The following is a 22500-nucleotide window of genomic DNA, read 5'->3' on the forward strand; positions in this document are numbered from 1 at the left end:
CACCATTAAATCTTGAGATAATTAGCTGATGTTGACTTTAGTTTTCGTCCCCATGACAGTATATGTGGTTGATTTTTGCCGATTTGACATTATATTTTCTTACATCTTATGTTGGTTAATAATTTAACCTTTATAAAAATTTCAATAAAGTATTTTCTGAAAAAATTAAAGAATTAATACAAAATTTTAAAATTATAAAAAATAAAACATTCAAAATAAAAAAGGAAACCTAAAAATAAAATAAAATAAAAATCTTTAAACAAAATTTCAGCAAATTAAGCTTTTAGCAGTGTTTTTAGTGACGTTTGGATTGAATGCTGCAAATATATATTATTAGTGGCGTTTTTATTATAAACGCGGCAAAAGGTAAGACAATAGCGGCGCTTTTCCTATAATGGCCGCAAAAGGTAAGGTAATGGCCGCCAATTTTTTAATTTTGATTGAAACGGCCCCGTTTTTATTCTTTGATACAAACTGATTCCCTTTTCTTTCGCAAACGATGCCGTTTTTCCCAATTCCCTTTTCTTCCGCAAACGGTGCCATTTTTCCCAATTCCCTTTTATTTGATACAAGCCGTTGATATCATCTCCCCCGATCCCCTTTTCTTTCTCAGCCGGTTCTTTGCTTGACTAAAATAAAAAAAAATTTGTTCTTCTATTTTATACCAGAAAATCCTCTCAGTTCTTTGAATTCTCGAAACCCTAAACACCTATTGTGCCCCCTTTCCTCAGAGGCTGTAACCGAGCAACCGTTTACCCAGTTTCCCGACGCCTAGCCACTTTACCCAACAACGAACTCAGTCGCCAGCCTCCGTGAGTCTTAGCAAGTATGTGAGGTTTTTCATGTTTTTTTGTTTGGGTTTGTTAAAATTTACTTCCTTTAGTTTTCAATCGTGTTAAAATTTTAGAAATTTTAATTTGGGTAGTTCAAATGTGCTTTATTCATTAACTGACCTGGAATTCAGGTTTTGCATTTAGATTAATAAATTACATGCCATTAAGATTGATGGGTTTGCTACTGCTTATTGGAACGATTTTGGATTTTGGATTTTGGATATTGTCTGTCCTAAATATCTTGCCTCTTTTTATTAATTTTTTAATTGAACTTTTTTGTTTCGATTTCACATTAAGAAAAACTGTGGGTTTGCTACTGCTTATTGGAACGATCCTACTGATAGTCTTTTCTTAGATATAAATTTGGTTGAAGAGTATAGGGATTGCTTTAGTTTTATGGAATACAAGCATGAAAATGAGAGATTTAATTACATTCATGTGTTTCTTTTTTTCATTGGATTGGAGCAGTTTTGATGTTTTATGTTTATTAAGCCTATATGATGATAAATTTGTAACTTTAATTGTTTCATTGGTGCACTTATTTGTATTTGAGAGCTTTATTTGGTCATAGCTGGCTATGATAGACATGTCAGTTTACTCATTCGACCAAAGATATTAAGGAGCTAAAAATTTCTCATAATTTTGAACACTAATTACACTGATTAGAGACGTAAAAGAGTAGTGGAAGAGATGAGTAGGGAGATGATGGTACATTTTGTACTGGTTCTGGATTCAGAATTAGGGATTAGGGTAGCTTTATGATGCTAAGTACATTGTGTTATTGTGTTAAGTATATTGTGTCATCCTCACTCTTTTTGTTATTCTTTAAAAAAAATTAGTAATTTATTAATCCTTTGCTAAACATATTTTTTCTTTAATGCAGTTGCGAAGATTGTTGCACACAAATTCACCGTTGATTTGAATAAACCTCTTGTCTTCCAGGTACGAATAAGATCATATGTTTGATTTTGGTTTATCTTATGGAACAAGCATATGTGGTGACAGCTTTGGTGTTACTGGTTTTCAGTTCACTTATTTAGTTTCTTATGTGATTAAAATAGCTACATATAGTTATGTTATGTGATTACATCAACAAGTTCTTGATATAGAGCACGATTTTGCAGGGCAGTTACTGAGCTCCAAATTTCTATTTCTTTCTCTTTTTGGGTCAGACCGAATTAAGCAGGCCAAAGTGTGTAAAGGTAATAGTAGTGAATTTCACCTTTATTTTTAAAACTGCTGCTTTCTCTTTGCTTGATATTTGATGCTTGGAAATATTGTGATATGCTAAATACCCCACATTTTATCTGGTAGATACTTTGAGAATGGAGTTGAATTTCAATAGGTTGTTTAGTTGTAAACCTTTTTGCATGCTTTGCCATTTCATGAAATTGAAGATGAGTGACAGCATTTACATTGAGCATGCTATTGTCTTCCTCTGGATAAGCTACTTGCAAACTGTTAAAGCCTTCATTGTCCTATATTTAAAGCCTTCATTGTCCTATACTTGCAAACTGTTTGCGTGAATGTTTTGGGTACCATTTCAAGTAAACTTATAGTGGGGGTTTTATTTGTTTAACCTGTATGCTCGTGGAGTATTTATGTGATCTCTTTTTGCTCCTTAGATATTAAATCGGTTTAGGTTTCATAATGTTCCATGGTGTTTATTATTAGGAAAGTTTGGTTGAATATTCATTCCTTTTTTGCAATCAATTTGAAAGGGTTTTTTTGTTTCCATTTCAATCTATAAATGTTCAAGTTTATTACTGTACATATTTTGTGACATTCAAATTAATTCTTACATTTTAATGATTAATTTAACTCAATAATCAGGGTTTAGCATTAGTTGCACTAATACCAAGGTGTAATTGAATAAACTTGGTTAGTTTAGTTCGATTAATTATCAAGTAAAATCGTTTATTTAATTATGAATTTTAAAAGGTTAATTTAGTTCTATTTATTGAGTTTTGATATTAAGTGGCACCATTTATTCTGTTATACAAAGTAAAACCGCTTGTTCAATTATGCGTTTTAAAAAGTTAATTTAGTTCAATTTATTGAATTTTGATATTAAGTAGAACCGTTTATTCAATTATGTGTTTTTAAAAGGCTATTTTAGTTCAACTCATTGAGTTTCGATATTAAGTAAAACCGTTTATTCAAGTTATATGTTTTGAGAAGATTAAATTAATTTGATTTATTGAGTTTTGATTTTAAGTAAAATCTTTTATTCGGTAATATGTTTTAGAAGGTTAGTTTAGTTTTTATTTATTAAAATTTGGTATTAAATAAAACCATGGTTTTAGTTTTACATTTTCAGAAGAGTCTTTACTTAGTCCCTCTCTATGTCATCTACAGTCTATTATTTTGTACTTGTAAATTATAAAAAGGATATTGCTTAGCTCATCTCTGTATAGATGATCCTTTTTTTTGTCCATGAATTTAATTCTTTCCCTTATTACAGGCTATTATTTATTTAATTTTTTATATATATATTTCAGAAACACTATAATTTGTTTTGCACTTATCACTTATCATTTCAAATTACGACGTAAATAAATGAATGGTCCAAATAAAACAAAACAATCAATTTAAATATTTTTATATGGTTAATTTTAGTATTGACAAAATAAACGAAATGAAAAGGAGTAAACAAAAGAAATAACAAATCTTTAATATCTTTAATGAAAAAAACAGAACAATCAATTTAAATAATCGATATTTCACATGGGAATGGATATTCAAATCTTATATTTTACATGGTTATGATTTAAGTCCTTATTTCATTTAAGTAACTTGATTATAATATCTTATTTTATTGATATCTTTATATTTAATCCAATTTTATTATTTATTTTAGTTTTGATTTTAAATTTTATTTTATTTTAAAATTTAAAATAACTTGAGTTCTAACTTTTGTATTTTAATTGTGTTATTAATTTATTATTTTAAATTCTAAATTTAAATTCATTAATTTTTATATTTAGTTTTAAAGTTAAAATTTTCATAGAAAATTTAATTTAAATAATATTTTTATTTATCATTAAAAGTATATAGTTTAAAATTTAAATTTCAAAATAAAACATAATATAACATTTATCATAGAAATAAATATTATTTAATTAAAATAAATTTTTAAAGGAAAATAATATTTATCTTAATGTTCAAATTATTTTAATATTTTTCATAATTATTATCATAAAAATAAATATATTTAATTATCATAAAGATAAATATTGTTTATCTATATATTTAAAATTTATTTATCTTTTGATAAAATTTGTAACACAATTTTAATTTTAATATTTTTGTTTTAAATTCTAAATTTAAATTGATCGATTTTAATGTTTAGTATAGTAAACATAAGGTGATAAAAAACAAAAATTTTAAAATTAAAAGAGTATAATTAAAAGAGTCAATATTTAAAGATGATAATCATAACTTACATAAACATTTAGGGCACGTTTGGTTCGTTGTAATGGAATAGAGGTGTAATGGAATAGATGCGTAATGGAATAGAGACGTAATAGGTAATTCTTTTGTTTGGTTGAATGGAATGGCATGGAGGCGTAATGGTATTCTTGTGTTTGGTTGAATGGAATAGATGTGTAATAGCATAAGAAAAACAAAACTAAAATGACTAGTATACCATTAGCATAATTTTTTTTAGGTAGATGATTATTGTTATTGTTATTAAATTTTAATAAGATTATTAATATAAATAATAAATAATTTAATCATATTTTAACATAATTATTATTAAATATAATTTAATAAAATATATAATTTAATAAAATATATGAATTTACTAAAATCATAATATATAATACTATAAAATATAATTTAAAATAATAATTATTAAATATGATTTAACAAAATATATAATTTAATAAAATTCTTACTATTAAATATTCTTATATGAATTTACTAAAATCATAATATATAATACTATAAAATATAATTTAAAATAATTATTATTAAATATAATTTAACAAAAATATATAATTTAATAAAATTCTTAGTATTAAATATTCTTATATGAATTTACTAAAATCATAATATATAATACTATAAAATATAATTTAAAATAATAATTATTAAATATAATTTAATAAAATTCTTAGTATTAAATATTCTTATATTCAAATACACAAACAAAGTAAAATAAAATGCTCAAATACCTTCTCAAAATAGCACAATTTTCTTTCAATTTTGACAAATTTGTGTCAAGATTTCAATTTTGTTTTGTTGGTGGAAAGAGTTCAATCAAAACATGAGTAAATGAAATTTCTTGAGTAAAAGAGTTAGATTGTAAGTTTAATTTTGAAAAAGGAATTGCTGTATTTATTAACAAAAAAAATTTCTTTTAATTTATGTTTGTTTCCCCTATTAGTTTTTAATCACACCTTGCTACATCATCAAATTTTGACACAAGCATTTTTTTTATAAAGAACAATTGAATATTTTGAAAGATTTGGTCCTTAGCAACCCCTCTAAAAGGTTAGCACCTTATTTGGGCATTTACCATAACAAAGACCTTAAATGTTGCTTTCATTCTAATGTAATTTTTACTCTCTGGAAATTGTCTCCAACTCGAGATTAACAGCACAAGTACATTCAAAGAATGGGGACCATATATGACCCACCAAACCTGCTATGGAAACGGGAAAAAATAGGTGAAACAACGAAGAAAATGAGAATGGATAAGATGATCCGTTCCGCTCCCTTATCATAGAATGGAAGGCACAGTCCGAAATAGAACAAGTACCCCCTAAATCCATCTTCTCTACAACCGTTCTCATTTAAGATCAGCGAATGGGGAAATCAGAGATAGAGCAACCCCTTTTCATATTCTCCCCCAACCCCAAGTAGTTGCCTGAACCTAATTTCTCTACAGAGAGAGACTACTGCAATAGATTATTCTCAGCATTCGGAACAATTAGCTAAAGATCCTCGTTCGAGATCGACAGATAAAACCACAATCCGAACTTCAAAATCCCCTGACCAAAATCTACCACCAAGGAATCAGTTGAATCATAGCAAAACTCATAATATACAACACCCTAAGCAACCAGAACAACTACCTAAACCCATGTTCTTCATACACATCTTCCTGCCATTAGAAACATTTAGCTACACCCAAGTCCCACAATAGAGATCCTTATCAAGGTGGCAAGTCAACCCACAAATAGTTCCTACATACAAATTCTGCCTAAGGACTGAAACATAAGCGAACTCTTGAAAGTAAGTAAGTCATAAATGAGATTAATAATTCTGATTCATTTTGCCAAAAACATGAAACTCTGACTACTCTCAAAATAAGCTATAGAATCCATGAGCATTGAACTGTCCTGATTCATGGCCTACCCTAAACCTTACCACTAAAAACCCAATCTTGAGACAGAATCATCAACAATTCTTGTCTTCATTTCCAAATACTTTACTTAGATAAGAATGCTTAATGACTATGTTAGCTGGACATCGATGCACATCTGATACACATGTGAGACTGAGTATTTTCAAATATTTTTTTTTAAGTTTTTTCAGGTATTCTAAGAGTTACCCTTGTCTGAAAATGTAGATACAAGTAATTCAAGAAAAATGAATCATCACATAACTTAACAAACCCCAATACGAAGCATCAAACCATGAACCTCTCAAATTTTAAAAAAATAAAAATGATAAAACCATCTCTCAAACCATGTATCATCATCAACCACAGCTCAAAAATTAATTAACTAATACTTAAACATATTAAGAAAAGAGAAAAGAAAAAGAAAATTAAGCTCAAAACATGTTCTTAATATTAATAAGCTCACAGCTTCAAATCTCTTTTGAAAATGAGATTCAACAATCCCAAAATAACATTTCAACTAAGGTGATTATAGTAAACGAACACTCAATTCCACCGGGGGGAAAAACAACAATTAGAAAACACTAATCAAAGCTAGATCTTTTGCCATTAAAAATTTACTCTTCTTTAGTGGCAGACTCACCGCTCTTCTTGTTGTGCTTCCTTGCATACCTCTGGTTCCTCAAGAACTTGGGATCCATCTATAAATGTCCACAAGGAAAAAATTGTTTTTATTTATTTTTAAATGAAGACTAACTGAAAATTCGATTAGAAGATTTAAAAAAGATACCCCTTTGGTGGAAGTGTGGCGGTGCCTCTTGGGTTTCTTGATGCCATTCTTGTGAGCCTTGTAAGATTGGTTGTGGGCAGTGTAGTTCTTTGACTTCGCCATTTCTGTTCACCCCGAATTCAAATCCAAAAACACCAACAAAATGAACAAACAATGTTAAATTGATCTATAAACAAATGATCGGTTCTTTGAAAGAAAACCGATGGAAGTTAGAAGAAAAAACTTAAAGCTAAGAAGAACATGCGGTTTTGACTAGGGCTTTTGGGGGAGGACAGGAAAAGAATAGTTTTGCCCTTTTTTTTTGGAGAAAATTTGAAGCCCTACTCACTGATCCTGTAAAATGAAAGTGAAACGGGAGCGGTGGAGGTGACTTTGCTGGCAGCTTCTGTTTGTTGTTGAGAGGGAGAGTTCTGGAGGTGGCTTTCGGCTTGGGAAAATGAGAGGGTAAAACAGGGCATGGAAATCGGGAGAGGGCTAAACGGAAGCTAAACTGAACTTTGGGCAAGGAATAGAAATTGGTCATTAAGCAGGAATACATACGTAATGTAATAAGCCCGTAATAATGCATTACACCCAACCAAACATATGAATAGGTGGGGCCCACGTAATAGGAATGTAATGGCTATGCCATTACACCCAACCAAACATACTCTTAAGTTTTATGATTATCAAAACTTACATAAACATTTAAAGAATATGAAAAAAAGGCTATTTCTAACATTTAAAGAATATAAAAAATATATATCATATCATAACTTACATAAAACATTGGATCAAAATATATAAAAATCACAAAAGTTAGGGTGACACTATTGTTTTTCTACTCCTAATTATACTTATATAAACCCAAAATGTTGTCACTAATATATATCTTTTAAATAATTAGATACTTGATATATATTACCTATTTTAGTACAATGACATGATTTAAATCTATTTAGAATACTTAAGTAATCGTAATTTATTGTCAACTTTAGACTTTAAAAACTACAAAATGGATAAGATTTTGACGGATTTGTCAAAGGTAAGCAACAACTATCGAAATGGAGTACAAACTTTTCTAAATTTTTCATTTCAAAATGCAAGCCAAGAGAATATGATTCTTTGCCCATGAAAGAAGTGTGACAACATCAATTGGCATTTTCGTGAAGTTGTCTACGAACATCTAATTGTTGATGGCTTTATTCGGGGTATAAAAAATGGATTTACTATAGAGTGTACACCTCGTAGTACCTCTTCAACGATTAATCCGGCTTATCCTCATAATGCTTACCATCAGTTTATTAGAGAAGATGATATGGAAGGTATTTTGTGGGATGCATTTAATATGCACAGTCATGCACCTGAAATTATTGCATCCGATGATTGTGATATTGGTGGAAATGCTTTTACCGAAATGGGAAGAAGTGCACCTGATGAAGAGCCAAATGGAGAAACGGTGAAGTTCTACAAGTTACTTAATGAAATGAATGAACAACTTTATGAGGGACCAAAATTTTCAAAATTGTCTTTCTGCATTTGTCTTTTTTCACTTAAAATGTTTGGGAGAGTGGACCGGAAACTCTTTTACACCGCTGTTAGAGTTTTTGAGAGATGTTTTCGTTTGCAAAAATCCTTCATTCATGCAAAGATATGAAGAAACTGATAAAAGATTTAGGAATTGGGTATGACAGAATTCATAATTTCCCAAATGACTGCATGTTGTATTGAGGTGATCGAAAAAATCAACAGTCTTGTCATGTTTGCGGTAAATCTCGTTGGATGAATAGGAATGCAGAAGATGTGAATGAGGATGAAGGTGAGGCACAGTCAAGAAAGAAGCCAGTAAAAATTTTGCGGTATTTTCCACTAATACCAAGGCTTCAAAGGTTTTTCACGTCGTCAAAGACAGCCGAGTCTATGAGGTGGCATCATGATCAACGAACCGGTGATGGATTATTAAGGTATCCTGCGGATTCTTTAGCTTGGAAATCATTTAACAGTAAATTTTCAAGCTTTCCAAGCGATCTTCGGAATGTGAAGCTTGGGCTAGCATCTGATGGATTTAATCCTTTTAAAATCATGAGTACTTCGTACAGTACTTGGCCTGTAGTGCTTGTTCTTTACAGTTTGCCTCCGTGCATTTGCATGAATAAATCTTCTTTTATATTATATATGATTATCCATGGAAAGAAAGGTCTCGAAAATGATATTGACATTTATATGTAGCCACTTATTGAAGAGTTGAAACAATTATGGGCGAGTGTTGAAACATATGATGTCTTGAGAAAGGAGAACTTTTATTTACATACAGCTTTGTTGTGGACTATTAATGTTTTCCTGACTTATGCCAATTTATCTGGTTGGAGTACCAAAGGATGTTATGATTGTCCTTGTTGTACGGCGCAAACATGTTTCGAAGTGGTTATATAATGGGAAGTTCTCTTATATGGGGCATCATTGTTGGTTAGATGGAAATCATATATTTAGGTTTCAGATGACTCTATTTGATGGTACTAAAGAGTTTAGAGAAGCTCCTAAGCAGACCATTAGATCTGAAATATTGTTTATGTTAAAAGATATCAATTTTAGTTATGGGAAGATGAATCAACCACCCAACACACAAACAAAGAGAAGACTGAGGGAGGCGTATGTTGGCGATGTTGACTGGCAGAGTGATGATGAATCTGATAAAAAGGATGATCTTAATGAGGCGGATTTGCGGAAAAAAAAGAAGTATTTTTTTTAGTTACCTTATTGGCAGCATCACATTTTGCGACACAATCTTGATATCATGCATATTGAAAAGAATGTTTGCGAAAACATCATCGAGACAATTTTGAATGTTGATGAAAATTGAAAGAAAATCTTCAGAGTTGACTTGATCTAGTTAACATGGGAATTTGGCTTGATCTTCATTCCCAATTACTTCCGAATGAAAAATCTCGGTTGTCGCCTTCTATTTTTGCAATGTCAAAGAAAGAAAAAGAAGTGTTCTACGCGGTGTTGAAGGATATAAAGGTCCCAAATGCGTATACATCAAATATATCTCGATGTGTGATTCTTAAATATCAAAGACTATATTTCCTAAAATCACATGATTATTACATCTTAATGCAAGATTTACTGCCAGTTGCCTTACGGTGTTGTATGTCAAAAAAGGTTACGTCTTGTATAATTGAACTATCCAATATAATGAAAGCTACTTGTGACAAAGTTTTGATTGCTGAAGAACTTGAGAAAGTATAAGATCGAACCGCCTTGACTTTATGTAACTTGGAAAAGATCTTTCCACCTTCGTTCTTTACTATTATGGTGTACTTGCTAATCCATCTCCTTCATGAAGCAAAATTTGGTGGACCGATTTTTTATCGGTGGATGTATCCTATAGAGGTGCTAATTTATATTTAAAGTTTTCATTCATTCATGCATATACCTTTAGTTGCAACTTTTGATAATGTTGTATATCGTGTTTAGGTTCCTATGCAAATTGAAGTCTTATTGTCGTAATAAGCGTTATCCAGAAAAATCAATTGTTGAAGGTTACTTGGCAGAGGAGTGTATGACTTTCTGCTCTAGATATGTAGAAGATGTTGAAACAAAACTGAATAGACTAAGTAGAAATGTTGGGCTCACTAATCATAAGTTAGCCGAAACTTATCTATTTCGAAGTTATGGACAACTAATCGCTAAAGTTGAAATTGCACACTTAGATGATAGATCTTGGGTAGAAGCACATCGGTATGTTCTTTTTCACCGCAATTCAATTGAACCATTAAGTAAGTAAGTTTTAGAATTTGATAAATATTTATCTTTTTAATTTGTTTATCTTCTAACCAAGTAATCCACTTTTTAACATAGTAAGTACAAACAAGTCTTGAGATCTCGTTCACACTCCTGAAGATTACAACATCGAGAGATTCATAAGTTATTTAGAGAATCTTTTGATGAATGGTTAGGAAAACGGTATGCAACTGAAGCTTTCATTGACAAATAATAATGTTTTCATATAACATTTATAATTAATCAATTTACTTTTGATTCAATAGGTTTGGAGTGGAAAGGACTTCAATGACGAAGTTAAATGGCTTTCCTAAGGTCCAAATGGAGTAATAAAAAGATATACTGCCTTCCTCAATAATGGATTTAGGTTTCATATAAAATCTCGCGAAAGATTGAGGACTCAAAATTGTGAAATAGTTGTTAATTCTTCAATTACAAGTTATGCTAGTGCTAGAGACAGTAATACTGTTGAGGGAAATGTGGAGTATTACGAACTTCTTACGGGCATTGTTGAGTTGGATTACTATGACAAACGGAAGGTTGTCTTATTTCTATGTGATTGGGTTGATGTTAATACTGCTCGCGTAATTAAAAAAAGATTAATTTGGTTTTACAATGGTGAACTTCTCTCGATTAATTTACACTTGACAATAATTGATAGACGAGCTATATGTATTTTTTTCTCAAGTCAAACAAGTTTTTTACTTGAAAGATCCAATTGATGACGGTTGACACGTATTCCGTAACACCCCTAGAGATTTGTGTGACATGGGTAATGGAAGTAGAGATGACATCGACGAAAGATCATTAAATTTGCTTTTCCAGAATAAAACTTTAATGAAACTATCTCTAGTACTAGTACACAATTTCAATGGGTTTGTCAGGATATGGATGAAGATATTTACGAATCATGATGTAGTAAGATTTTAAATTTTTTTTAATTATATGTAATATTATAATTTAAATCTTGATCTTGCTAAATATTTTAACTATTTTATATGTACTATTATTGTTCTAATTAGTTACTAATATTTCAACTATCTTATGTGTATTACAGATAAAATTCCTAAAAGAAGATTGCGATATCCAAGTATTATTCAAAATCTTCCAAATTCGGAAGAAACAAATAGTGAACAACAAACTGCTATTGGATCTTTGAATGTTTCGAATATAGCAAACGAACCTGCAGAAATTCAAAGTAATGTTAACTCTAATTTACATACATGTTGAATTTTATTATTGATTTTTGTTTCAAATTCTTATATTATCATATACCATTGTTTTAGCTAAAAGTGGTGGGAGGCGCAAAACTCAAGGACTTACGTTATTAAAATATTTATATGAGCTAAATTCTGTCGAGCGTGTCAAAGTAGCTAGAAACAGTCATGGTCAGCCTATTGGATCAAAAGCTCGACTTTTAGCAGGATACTTGGGCATTATAGCACGAAATGCCAATCTGTTGCCTATCAACTACGAGTCATGGCATCATATGCCTGATAGTAACAAAAATCAAGCTCTCAATAATATTAGGGTAATAATATGAATGTAATTTATGATACTTTGGTTTAAGTTTTCATTTATATTTACTCTCTAAACTTGTGTTATTTGCAGGAGAGATTTGATTTAGAGGTCTCGGATAATTATGTTAAGAAGGTATTAGGAAAGAAATGGAGAGACCATAAAAGTACTTTAAAGAAAGAATATTTTAAGAAAAATATAAGCCTCAAAGAGAAATTGCGAAATATCCCGTCAGGAATGCTGAGGTACCAATGGGAAGATGAAGTTAGATTTTGGAATTTAAGGAAAGAAGACGTATAACGTACTTCCAAACTCTTATAATTATTTTGGTTTATAGTATTTACCATATACGTAATAATAATTTCATAATGTAGGATCGTGAGCGAGTTGGAACTACAATAGGCAAAAACAAAAATTCACGCACATAGCTGGGTCGAAAAGTTTTGCTTGTGTAGCTGATGACGAGGCATTTTAAATTTATTAATTGTGTCAAATATTAAGTACTTTCTACTAAATAATACTTTTCCTACTATATTGTAGGAACTGTCGTCCGGTAAAAAAGTTGGACGCCTTCAGCTTTTTGACATTATACATCGAAAAAAAGATGGATCTCTTATGGCTACTGAAGCTGCAGAAATTATTATATATTTACTTAATAAAATTTGAATTATTTTAAATATTTATCATGTTTAATTATAATGGTTTAATTCGTCGTTTGTCATGAAAATAATGCCAAGTTATGTTGCATTTTTTATTATATATTTTGTTTATAACTCTTTGATTGATTTATTTGGAGAAACTAAAGGATAAAAGGGCGGAGTATGAAGCGATCGCTTCAAGTGATAGTTCTGTTAATCTAGACGACATTGATAACCGAATTATTATTAAAGTTTTGGTCTTGAAAGGTATTGTCGGGTTCGATTTTAAAGATATTTTGTTAACCCAACTCAATATTTTAGATTCAGCTCGCAACAATATAAGCCTTTAGGGAATCAGACTCAAGTTGAAGTTCAGAGGTTAAAAGACCAGATGACTCAGATGCAAGCAAGCACAGTTGAGCAAATTGCTCAACTTAAAGTGGAAGCATCATTGAGAGAAGAAGAGACTCAAAGAAAATATGATGAACTCCAGCTACAACTTAAAGCGGAGGTAGCAACGAGGGAAGCAAAGGCAAACAGAAAATATGACGAACTCCAGCTACAGCTTCAGAATATGACGAAAATGTTTCAGCAGTCGTAGAATTCGCCATTTTAGACTTTTGTTTTCTTATTGTGAGAATATCGTAACAATATAACTTTTGAATATAATATATTTTGTTATTTCGTTTATTAATTTAGATCATATACATATTTCTTTCGTGATAATATCATTTAGATTTAAAGTTTTTGGTTGGATTTGATGTTATAGGAAATTATGTTAAAAATTTAGGTTTTGTATGAATTAAAATGGTTTGGTAAAATCTGCTAAAGTTAGCGGCGTTTTCCTACAAGCGCCGCTAAAGGCATGTTCTTTAGCAACGTTTGTGGGAAAAACGCCGCTAAAGGTCATGTTCTATAGTGGCATTTTTGTGAGAAGCGCCGCTAAATGTCATGTTCTATAGCGGTATTTTTCTACATAAACACAGCAAAATTTAGCGGCGTTATCTATAGTGGCATTTTTTGCGGCACTTATAGAATCGCCGCAAATTGTTTTAGCGACACTTATAGGGCAAAAAAAACGCCGCTAAAGACCTGTTTTGCTGGAGTGATTATATAATATCTTAAAAAAATAGAAAATTTGTCAAATTTTAGAAAAAATTTCAAAGTACAAAAGTTATAATTTTTTTTAAAAAAATTATAAAAAATTTTCAAAATTCAATTAAACTTAAAAATTTTCAAAATAAGTTATAAAAGTTTTCTAAGTATTGGTTTAAGAAAATCTAAAAACACCCATTATTTAATTCAACAATAGCCAGAATTTCTTATACCTACAAATTCATGCAAAAGCTGCCCCACGGTTGGAAAAACAACTTAAAAGAATGATTTTAGTTAAAAGTAAAATTAAAAAATTTCAAAATACAGTGAATTTGTGATATTCATAGTAATAAATTCTAACTGAAAATTATCTGTGCTTTGTACGAGACAAATTCGAGTTAGTCTTGGTTTTCAACAGAATGACCTTCTTTGCTATCCTCGTACCCTGAATTGTGCCGAGTGTGGGTTCAAACAACATGAACCAAACATAGAAAAAGAAACAATGTAATTACTTTCAGTACGAAAATAATTTCTCTTAATAGAAATAGGTAATTATCATAACTCCTAAAAAAATAGAATTTATTCTTAGATAATAAATTTCCACTATTTTTTGGCATAATAACGGAGTATCAAAAACTGATGCTAGGTTAACTGAATCCATCTATTTATAAGGAGAGGTACAAGAATCTTGGTTGAACAAGTTGTAAACTCGAAATTATATAGGGTTATTCTATATATTTTACCACCTTTTAAATTAATAAATATGTTCATCTTGAGGAGTTGTTTTTAAAATAAGTAAATTTTACTTAATTATTAATATTTGACATGAATTTATAAAGTATGTGAAATTATGCTTAATTACATGATTTTTTGTATATAATATTATTTTCATGGTAAACATTAATATGTGAATTTTCATTATGCAGAAGGACCATGGAAGATGTGATTAACATAAATGATGCATGGACATCACACATCCACTTCATTTCGACAGGACCATGCAAAATTGGATCATAAAGGTGTTAATTGACCCTGTAAAATATGTGCTAAAAGATGGACATGTTTGATTAATTATTGGACTGAGAAACTGTCCAACAAGGAGGAATTAAAACCCAATTTCGGCATAAGTAAATGGCTGCCCAAGAATAAGCTTTGGGATATTTTCTTGAAGGTCTCTACAGTTGGAAAGATGTCAGAAATCGGCACACAAGTTTACCCTTTGAAACCATCCACCTTATGGCTATTAATAATATTGTTTTGAATTCAAAAATAAGCAACCAAGTCATCCCCTTTTCCACAATTTGTGGCCGACCATGTATGAGAGAAAAGAGAGGGATTTTCAATTCTATTTTTAGCAAACTCTACCCTTGCCTTCCCCTATAAATAACACATACCTTTCCACTTCTCAAATTATCTCTCATATCCTTTAATCCATTCATTCATTAAACATTCTCTCATTTTCTCTCTAGCTCTCTTCTCAGCCTGCATAGCCGTTCCAATTCCCTTCCATTGTTTAGCCAACAAAGACTTTGTCAATACCTTCCTTTGGCTAGCCACCTTAGGAAAACCTTAGCAAAAGGAGCATCAAGCAGAACGGAGGAACACATTAGTCAAAAAAGATCCAAAAGGCTGTTGAGCTAAATTAGAGTTTACTCTTTCCTCTTGTTATTTAATTTACTTATGTTTGCTATATGTTTTTTGTTTTTTGACATCAACGATGATATTTTAAATCCTATTTTCTAGGATGATTATTTTAATTCAATAAGATTTATTTGATTCATGTTTAACATGTTTGTGCCTCAATTGATCATGTTTTCAATTAAAATCAAGTTGTATTCCATTCATACGTGATTGGGTGTATTCAGATTAGCTGAGCGATCCTAACCAGACGGTAAATAGTAGACACCAAATTGAAAAATGCAATGCTCAATTTAGATCAGTAAACCCGACTAAATTAGAGGTTCATAATATCTTTAGTTAACTTTATTATCTTGCATAGTTTTTAGGTTTATGTGATTAAATTATTGCAAACGTAAATGTCCCTGTGACCTCGCATAAATACTAAGAAACCCTTAGTTTAATATGACCAGTAAAATACATATTTCACTAAGTAAAAGATTCCGAGAGGACTTAATTTGGTTTCTAAACTCATGAAAGATCTAGTTGCCATGGAATGTTTTCCGAACATTATTAAGCATGACGAAAATAAATTGAGTTGATTAATATAATTATCCTAGCTTATTTTCTGTTGATTGTTTTTCTCGCTAAAGCCATTCATTCATATATTTAGATAATTTGCATACTTAGTTAAAAATTGCATTAGGGATCACTTTTTGCATCTAGTTAATTTAATCATCACCATTCAAATTATTGTGTTTTTATATCAAATTGTGAATTTAGAATTTTACAAATAATCGTACATAGTCCTTGTGGAGATGATAACTCATTTTACTTACTTATTACTTGAACGACTATGTACACTTGTAAAAAACCATGTTACAAGTTTTTCGCGCCGTTGCCGGAGACTGTTGTCTTAATCATTCTTTGTGAAATTATTTTGCAGTGTGGTTTTCATTTCATTTCTAACATTACTAAATTTTTTTCTTTATTTATGATTTATTTATCAGGAGTTTATGAGCATAGATCAAATCATTGATCTATTACCTGTAGACCCTGAAATTGAACAGACATTTAGATAGAGAAGATACGCGAGATTTGTTCAAAGACAATTCAAGATGGACCTTGAAAATCAAAATGATGGACAAGATAATGGATTTAATCATGCACACAACCCGATCCTTATTGTTGATTATAGGGATCGTGCCATTGACAGTACGCTGTGCCACTCTTCAATGAATTAAATCCGAGAATTAGGAGGCCAAATATCGAGGTACTCCAATTCAAATTGAAACCAGTGATGCTTCAAATGCTCCAAATAGTGGGCCAGTTTAGTGGTATGCCCACGGAAGATCCACACTTACACCTTCGATTATTCATGGAGGTGAGTGATTCGTTTAAGATAGTTGGTATGACTGAAGATGCAGTAAGGTTGAAGCTATTTTCGTACTTGTTGTGGGATCGAGCACAAGCATGGTTGAATTCATTGCCACCAAGTTCAATATCTACTTGAAAAGAATTAGCAAAAAGGTTTTTGGTAAAATCTTTTCCATTGAGCAAGAATGCAAAGTTGCAAAATGAGATAACTACTTTCCAACAATTGGATGTTGAGTCCTTATACGAGGCATGGGAAATATTCAAAAAATTGCTTCGTAAGTGTCCTCATCATGGGATTCCTCATTGTATCCAGTTGGAGACTTTTTATAATTGTCTCAATGCACATACAAGATTAATGGTAGATGCTTCTACGAATGGTGCAATTTTATCTAAGTCTTATAATAAGGCTTATGAGATTGTTGAAAGGATCGCTAGCAACAATTACCAATGACCAACAAATTGAGCAGTTTTTGAAAGACAAGTAGCTAGAGTGCATGAACCGGACGCATTGACTTCAGTCTCTGCTTAGGTATCTTCTATTTCTTCAATGTTAAAATGGTTTACCACTAATGGTTTGAATAATTTTGAAGCTTAATCACCAAGTCAGTATGATGTTGTTTCCTGTGTATATTGTGGGGATGGTCATTCTTTTGAGAATTGCCCTTAAAACCCCGAGTTTATTTGTTATGTAAGGAACCAATATCAAAATAGAAGTTGACAAGGACCACAGTCTAACTTCTACAATCCATCATGGCGGAATCATCCGAACTTTTCCTAGAGTAACCAAGGAAATGGACTGAACACTCATAGGCAACATAGACCCAATCAATCCCAAGGGTTTAGTCAACAAGCTCTAAAACCACCTCAACCTGAGTCATCAAACAGTTTAGAGGACTTGTTGAAGGCGTACATGGAAAAAAATGACGCCTCGATCCAAAGTCCAGCAACAACACTAAAAAATCTAGAGAACCAGATGGGTCAATTAGCTACTGAGCTTCGTATTATAATGCAATAAGCCTTGCCGAGCGATACAAAAAATCCAATGAGTTTGGGTAAGGAATATTGCAAGATAGTTGCATTTTGAAGTAGTAAGATTTTTGAACCTAAAGAGGTTGTGATTGAGGATGAGCCTACTGAAAAGGAGGAAAGTCAACCAACAGTTGAAGTTCCTACCCCCAAAAAAATTAGATGTTGAAAAATCTGATGAGGTAAACCCTAAACTAGTGAATTCTGAAAAGCTAACACCTTATTTTGTAGATTCATTTCCTCAAAAAAGTTGTCAATATCAACCTAGAGTTCCATATCCTCAAAGACTTCAGTAGAATAAGCAGAAACAAGAGGTACAATTCAAGAAGTTCTTGCATGTTCTAAAGCAACTTCACATTAACATCCCGTTGGTAGAGGCTTTAGAACAGATGCCCAATTATGTGAAGTTTATGAAGGATATTTTGTCCAAGAAGAAAGAACTTAGTGAGGTAGAATCGATGGGCAAATGAGACTTAACCCTATCATGAAAGAGGTAGTACGGAAGGAAGTGATCAAATAGTTAGATACGGGAATTATCTACCCATCTCAGAAAGTTCTTGGGCAAGTCCGGTACAATGTGTTCCAAAGAAAGGTGGAATCATGATTGTCAAGAATGAATGTAATGAGTTAATCTTGATGAGAACTGTCACGGGTTGGAGAATCTATATTGACTACAGAAAATTGAAAAAAGCCACTCATTAGGATCATTTTCCGTTGCCTTTTATGGATCAGATGTTAGATCGACTGGCAAGTAACAAATTTTACTGCTTTTTTAGATGGATATTCGGGATACAAGTAGATAGTTGTAGCACTGGAAGACCAACATAAAATTACTTTTACCTACCCATATGGTACATTTTCTTTTAGGCGGATGCCTTTCGGCTTATGTAATTCACCTGCCACATTTTAGCGATGTATGATGACAATTTTCACTGATATGGTTGAAAATTTTGTTGAGGTTTTCATGGATGATTTTTTTTTTGTTTTTGGTAATACTTATGATGTTTGTTTAAGTAATTTGGCTAAGGTACTAAGAAGATGTGATGAGATGAATCTTGTCCTTAACTGGGAGAAATGTCATTTTATGGTTAATGAGGGAATTGTCTTAGGACATAAAATTTCCAAGAACGGAATTGAAGTGGATAAAGCAAAGGTGGATGTAATTGAAAGATTACCACCTCCAGTTAATGTGAAAGGAGTTAGAAGTTTCTTAGGCCATGCTGGTTTTTATCGTAGGTTTATCAAAGATTTTTCAAAAATTTCTAAAGCACTGTGTATGCTTTTAGAAAAAAGATATTGTTTTTGATTTTAACAGAGCATGTTTAGAAGCTTTTAAATAATTAAAAGTCTGGTTAATCTCAGCCCCAATAATTGTAACACCTGATTGGAACTCACTTTTTGAGTTGATGTGTGATGCAAGCGATTTCGCTATTGGAGCTATGATGGGTCAAAGAAGAAACAAAGTGTTTTATCCTATCTACTATGCAAGAAAAACTTTGATAGGATCCTAGCTCAATTATATGGTAACTAAAAAAGAACTCTTTGCTGAGTTTTTACTTTTGACAAGTTCCGTTCATATCTTATAGGTACCAAAATTACTGTGTTTACCGATCATGCTGCCATTAAGTACTTACTTATGAAGAAAGATGCTAAACCAAGGCTAATTTGTTGGATACTTTTAGTTCAAGAATATGACCTTGAGATCCAAGGCAGAAAATGTGTTGAAAATAAAGTAGTTGATCATCTATCGAGGTTAGAACAAAAGGGGGTAACTTCTTCACTTGTTCCAATTAATGAGAATTTTCCTGATGAGCATATCTTCGAGGTAAGTCGAATCTATGAAACACCTTGGTTTGCTGATTTTGCCAATTATTTAGCATGTGGAATAATTCCTCGAGAAATGAAATACCAAAAAAGAAAGAAATTCTTTCATGATAGTCGGTATTATTTCTGGGGGGATCAGTTTTTGTTTAAACAATGCGCAGATAACATAATCAGGAAGTGTGTAGCTGGAAGTGAGATTAACAAGATTTTGTTCCACTGCCATTCATCTCTGAGTGGGGGATACTTTGGTGGTTCCCGTACAACAGTGAAGATTTTCGAAGCATGATTCTTTTGGCTTATAGTGTTTAAGGATGTGTATGCATATGTGAAAAATTGCGATAGATGCCAAAGAACGGAAACATATCAAGGAGGAATGAGATGCCTTTGACAAATATTTTAGAGGTAGAACTATTCAATGTATGGGGCATTGATTTTCTAGGCCCGTTTTCTTCTTCTTATGGGAACAAGTATATTTTGGTAGCTGTGGACTATGTATCCAAGTGGGTTGAAGCCGAGGCGTACCCAACAAATGATGCTAAGGTAGTCATGCAATTCCTACATGAGCATGTATTTACACAGTTTGGGACTCCTAGAGCTATAATTAGTGATGAATGATATCACTTTGTAAATAGGTGGCTTAAGTGGTTGCTTGACAAGTATGATGTGAAACATAGGATTGCTACTGCCTATCACCCACAGTCAAATGGGCAAGTTGAAAGGGTGAATCAAGAAATCAAAGGTATCCTTGAGAGGGTGGTGTACCCTAACAGAAAAGATTGGTCTCGAAGGCTCGATGATGCTTTATGGGCCTATTGAACTACTTTTAAGACACCTTTAGGAATGACTCCCTATTGGTTAGTTTTTGGAAAGGCATGTCATTTGCTGATCAAGTTGGAGAATAAAGCTCAGTGGGCTTTGAAGTAATTAAATTTGGATATTAAACAAGTCGGTGAGAGAAGGATGTTACAACTTGATGAGTTGGAAGAGTTGAGGTTATTTTCATATGAGAATGCAAAGATGCGTAAAGGAAATATAAAAGATGACATGATAGTCATATACAACCTCATGAATTCAAAGAATGTCAAAAATTGGTGTTGTTTAATTCGAGGTTAAGGTTACTTCCTAGAAAACTCAAGTCCTGATGAAAAGGACCTTATGCCATCTACAAAGTTTATCCACATGGAGTTGTGAAATTGTACAACAACCATGGAGGTATATTTAAATTTAATGGTCAACGTCTCAAACACTATTGGATGGTGAAGTTGAACGAGTTAAAACCTTGTTCAAATTATTAGACCATTAATTTTTCATGATTTTACATTTAATAAAAAGTTCAGAATTATTTTCTTAAATTAGTACATTTAATTCATTCTGCCTAAGGAGTTTGTAACTTAAGCGAGACCATTGTGATCCCTCCAACCTTTCCTGTGAATTAATTGAATGTAATATTTTGAGAAGACATTTTCTAATTAACTTCAAAAATTTTATTTTCATTTTCATTTTTGCTTTAAATATTAATTTTATTTGTTATGTTTAAGAAGGGGGTCAATTTGGCCCAAGTACTAATAAGTTTATTTTATTTTAAGCAGTCTAGTTTGTAAATATAGTTTGGGCTCAAGGCCTAAAAAAATAAAGAGGAGAAAAATCACCCTATATTTCCATCCATAGGGTTCTCCAAAACCCTAATTTTGTCGCCATTTTTACCATTCATCTATACTTGTCACCCAAGTCATTTAAATAGATAAAATTTTGCTACAAGATTGCCCTAATTTACCACTATATAAACCCCTCTCTAAAACCATAAATCTCACAACCCTTCAAGCAAATAGCCTAAACCCTAGCCAGTCATTCTTTTTCCTCTTAACCGTCAGCCTTGAATCCCGAAAAATCTCCCCAAATTTCCTTCCCTTGTCGCAAAAACCCTAGCCTATTGTTGTCGCGAGCCTTTTGCTGTAACAACCATATCGCTGCCGCATTCTTATCACTGCCACACCCTATCACTGTCGCATACCTATCGCCACTGCAAACCCGTTGCTGCCATAAGCCTATTGTTGTTGAAAAATCCCTTACTTCATCTATTGTCAAATTTTGCCTATTTTTTGGGAAAAATCACCATGTCTCACAAAAGAACCAGATCTTCCAAGACCTTTTCCAAAAATCCCATTGTGATTCAGAACGAGGAAGTGAAAGAAAGGTTTGATTCTATTTTCAAAAATCAGCCTATGAAGCCGGAAAAATGTTTCAACTTGGAAAGCAATGATAAGATGGTTATGCCTTTGCCGTTTTGAAAGACAATTGATGCCCTCAATTGGAATTATTTTTGCGATACACGATCATTACCCGAAGAGCAGTTAGTTCGAGAGTTCTTTGCTAATTTGACTAAGCCAGATGCTACTAAAGTTCTTGTTCGCAAGAAGAAGGTACCCCTAACTTCTAAGTCAATTAATGATTTGTTTAATCTACCTGATGTTGAAGAATATGAATACTTTTGCATGATGACAAACATAAATTGGGATTTTCTTCAACAAGAGCTTAATGTTGTGACAAATTTGGGATCCTAATGGATTATAAGAAAGTATGGTAGTCAATCTTGCTAAAGGGAATATGTAAAATCGTTGGCTAAGGTATGATTTTACTTTGTTCAATATAGTTTCATGCGTATCTTAC

At 31.8% G+C, this 22500-nt stretch overlaps 3 protein-coding genes and 1 non-coding gene across 4 annotated transcripts; 2 read left to right on the forward strand and 2 right to left on the reverse strand.

The window, feature by feature from the left end:
- The first annotated feature begins 394 nt into the window (after nt 1–394).
- On the forward strand, nt 395–12679 carry LOC128042532 (uncharacterized). The gene is made up of 7 exons (XM_052633898.1): nt 395–407; nt 818–826; nt 1717–1775; nt 1963–2035; nt 11796–11936; nt 12025–12269; nt 12350–12679. The coding sequence occupies exons 1-7, from the start codon at nt 395–397 to the stop codon at nt 12554–12556; spliced, it is 747 nt and encodes a 248-aa protein (XP_052489858.1). The 3' UTR covers nt 12557–12679.
- Nucleotides 6615–7102, reverse strand: LOC105798079 (60S ribosomal protein L29-1). The gene is made up of 2 exons (XM_012627979.2): nt 6977–7102; nt 6615–6887 (listed from the first exon to the last, which is right to left on the reverse strand). The coding sequence occupies exons 1-2, from the start codon at nt 7076–7078 to the stop codon at nt 6804–6806; spliced, it is 186 nt and encodes a 61-aa protein (XP_012483433.1). The 5' UTR covers nt 7079–7102; the 3' UTR covers nt 6615–6803.
- Nucleotides 12680–17174: 4495 nt separating the features above from the next.
- On the reverse strand, nt 17175–17280 carry LOC128042623 (small nucleolar RNA R71). The gene has a single exon (XR_008198138.1). It is a non-coding gene; the product is annotated as a small nucleolar RNA R71 (small nucleolar RNA).
- A 1813-nt stretch (nt 17281–19093) lies between these two features.
- On the forward strand, nt 19094–20649 carry LOC105762949 (uncharacterized). Its single transcript, XM_012580942.1, has 4 exons — nt 19094–19232; nt 19596–19834; nt 20176–20351; nt 20466–20649. Exons 1-4 carry the CDS (start codon nt 19094–19096, stop codon nt 20647–20649), a joined length of 738 nt encoding a protein of 245 aa, XP_012436396.1.
- Nucleotides 20650–22500: the final 1851 nt, after the last annotated feature.

Source organism: Gossypium raimondii, chromosome 7, assembly GCF_025698545.1.
Source record: "Gossypium raimondii isolate GPD5lz chromosome 7, ASM2569854v1, whole genome shotgun sequence".
Taxonomy (NCBI): Eukaryota; Viridiplantae; Streptophyta; class Magnoliopsida; order Malvales; family Malvaceae; genus Gossypium; species Gossypium raimondii.

Excerpts from the sequence above, each read along its gene's own strand:
- LOC128042532 (XM_052633898.1), top strand. Across the intron at positions 2,036-11,795 it reads GCAGGCCAAAGTGTGTAAAG|ATAAAATTCCTAAAAGAAGA; the intron begins GTAATAGTAGTG and ends TGTGTATTACAG. Across the intron at positions 11,937-12,024 it reads CGAACCTGCAGAAATTCAAA|CTAAAAGTGGTGGGAGGCGC; the intron begins GTAATGTTAACT and ends CCATTGTTTTAG.
- LOC105798079 (XM_012627979.2), bottom strand. The coding sequence starts at position 7,078 with ATGGCGAAGTCAAAGAACTACACTGCCCACAACCAATCTTACAAGGCT. Across the intron at positions 6,888-6,976 it reads GCCACACTTCCACCAAAGGG|ATGGATCCCAAGTTCTTGAG; the intron begins GTATCTTTTTTA and ends GGACATTTATAG.
- LOC105762949 (XM_012580942.1), top strand. The coding sequence starts at position 19,094 with ATGGTTAATGAGGGAATTGTCTTAGGACATAAAATTTCCAAGAACGGA. Across the intron at positions 19,233-19,595 it reads AAGTTTCTTAGGCCATGCTG|GTACCAAAATTACTGTGTTT; the intron begins GTTTTTATCGTA and ends CATATCTTATAG. Across the intron at positions 19,835-20,175 it reads CTGATGAGCATATCTTCGAG|ATGCCAAAGAACGGAAACAT; the intron begins GTAAGTCGAATC and ends AAATTGCGATAG.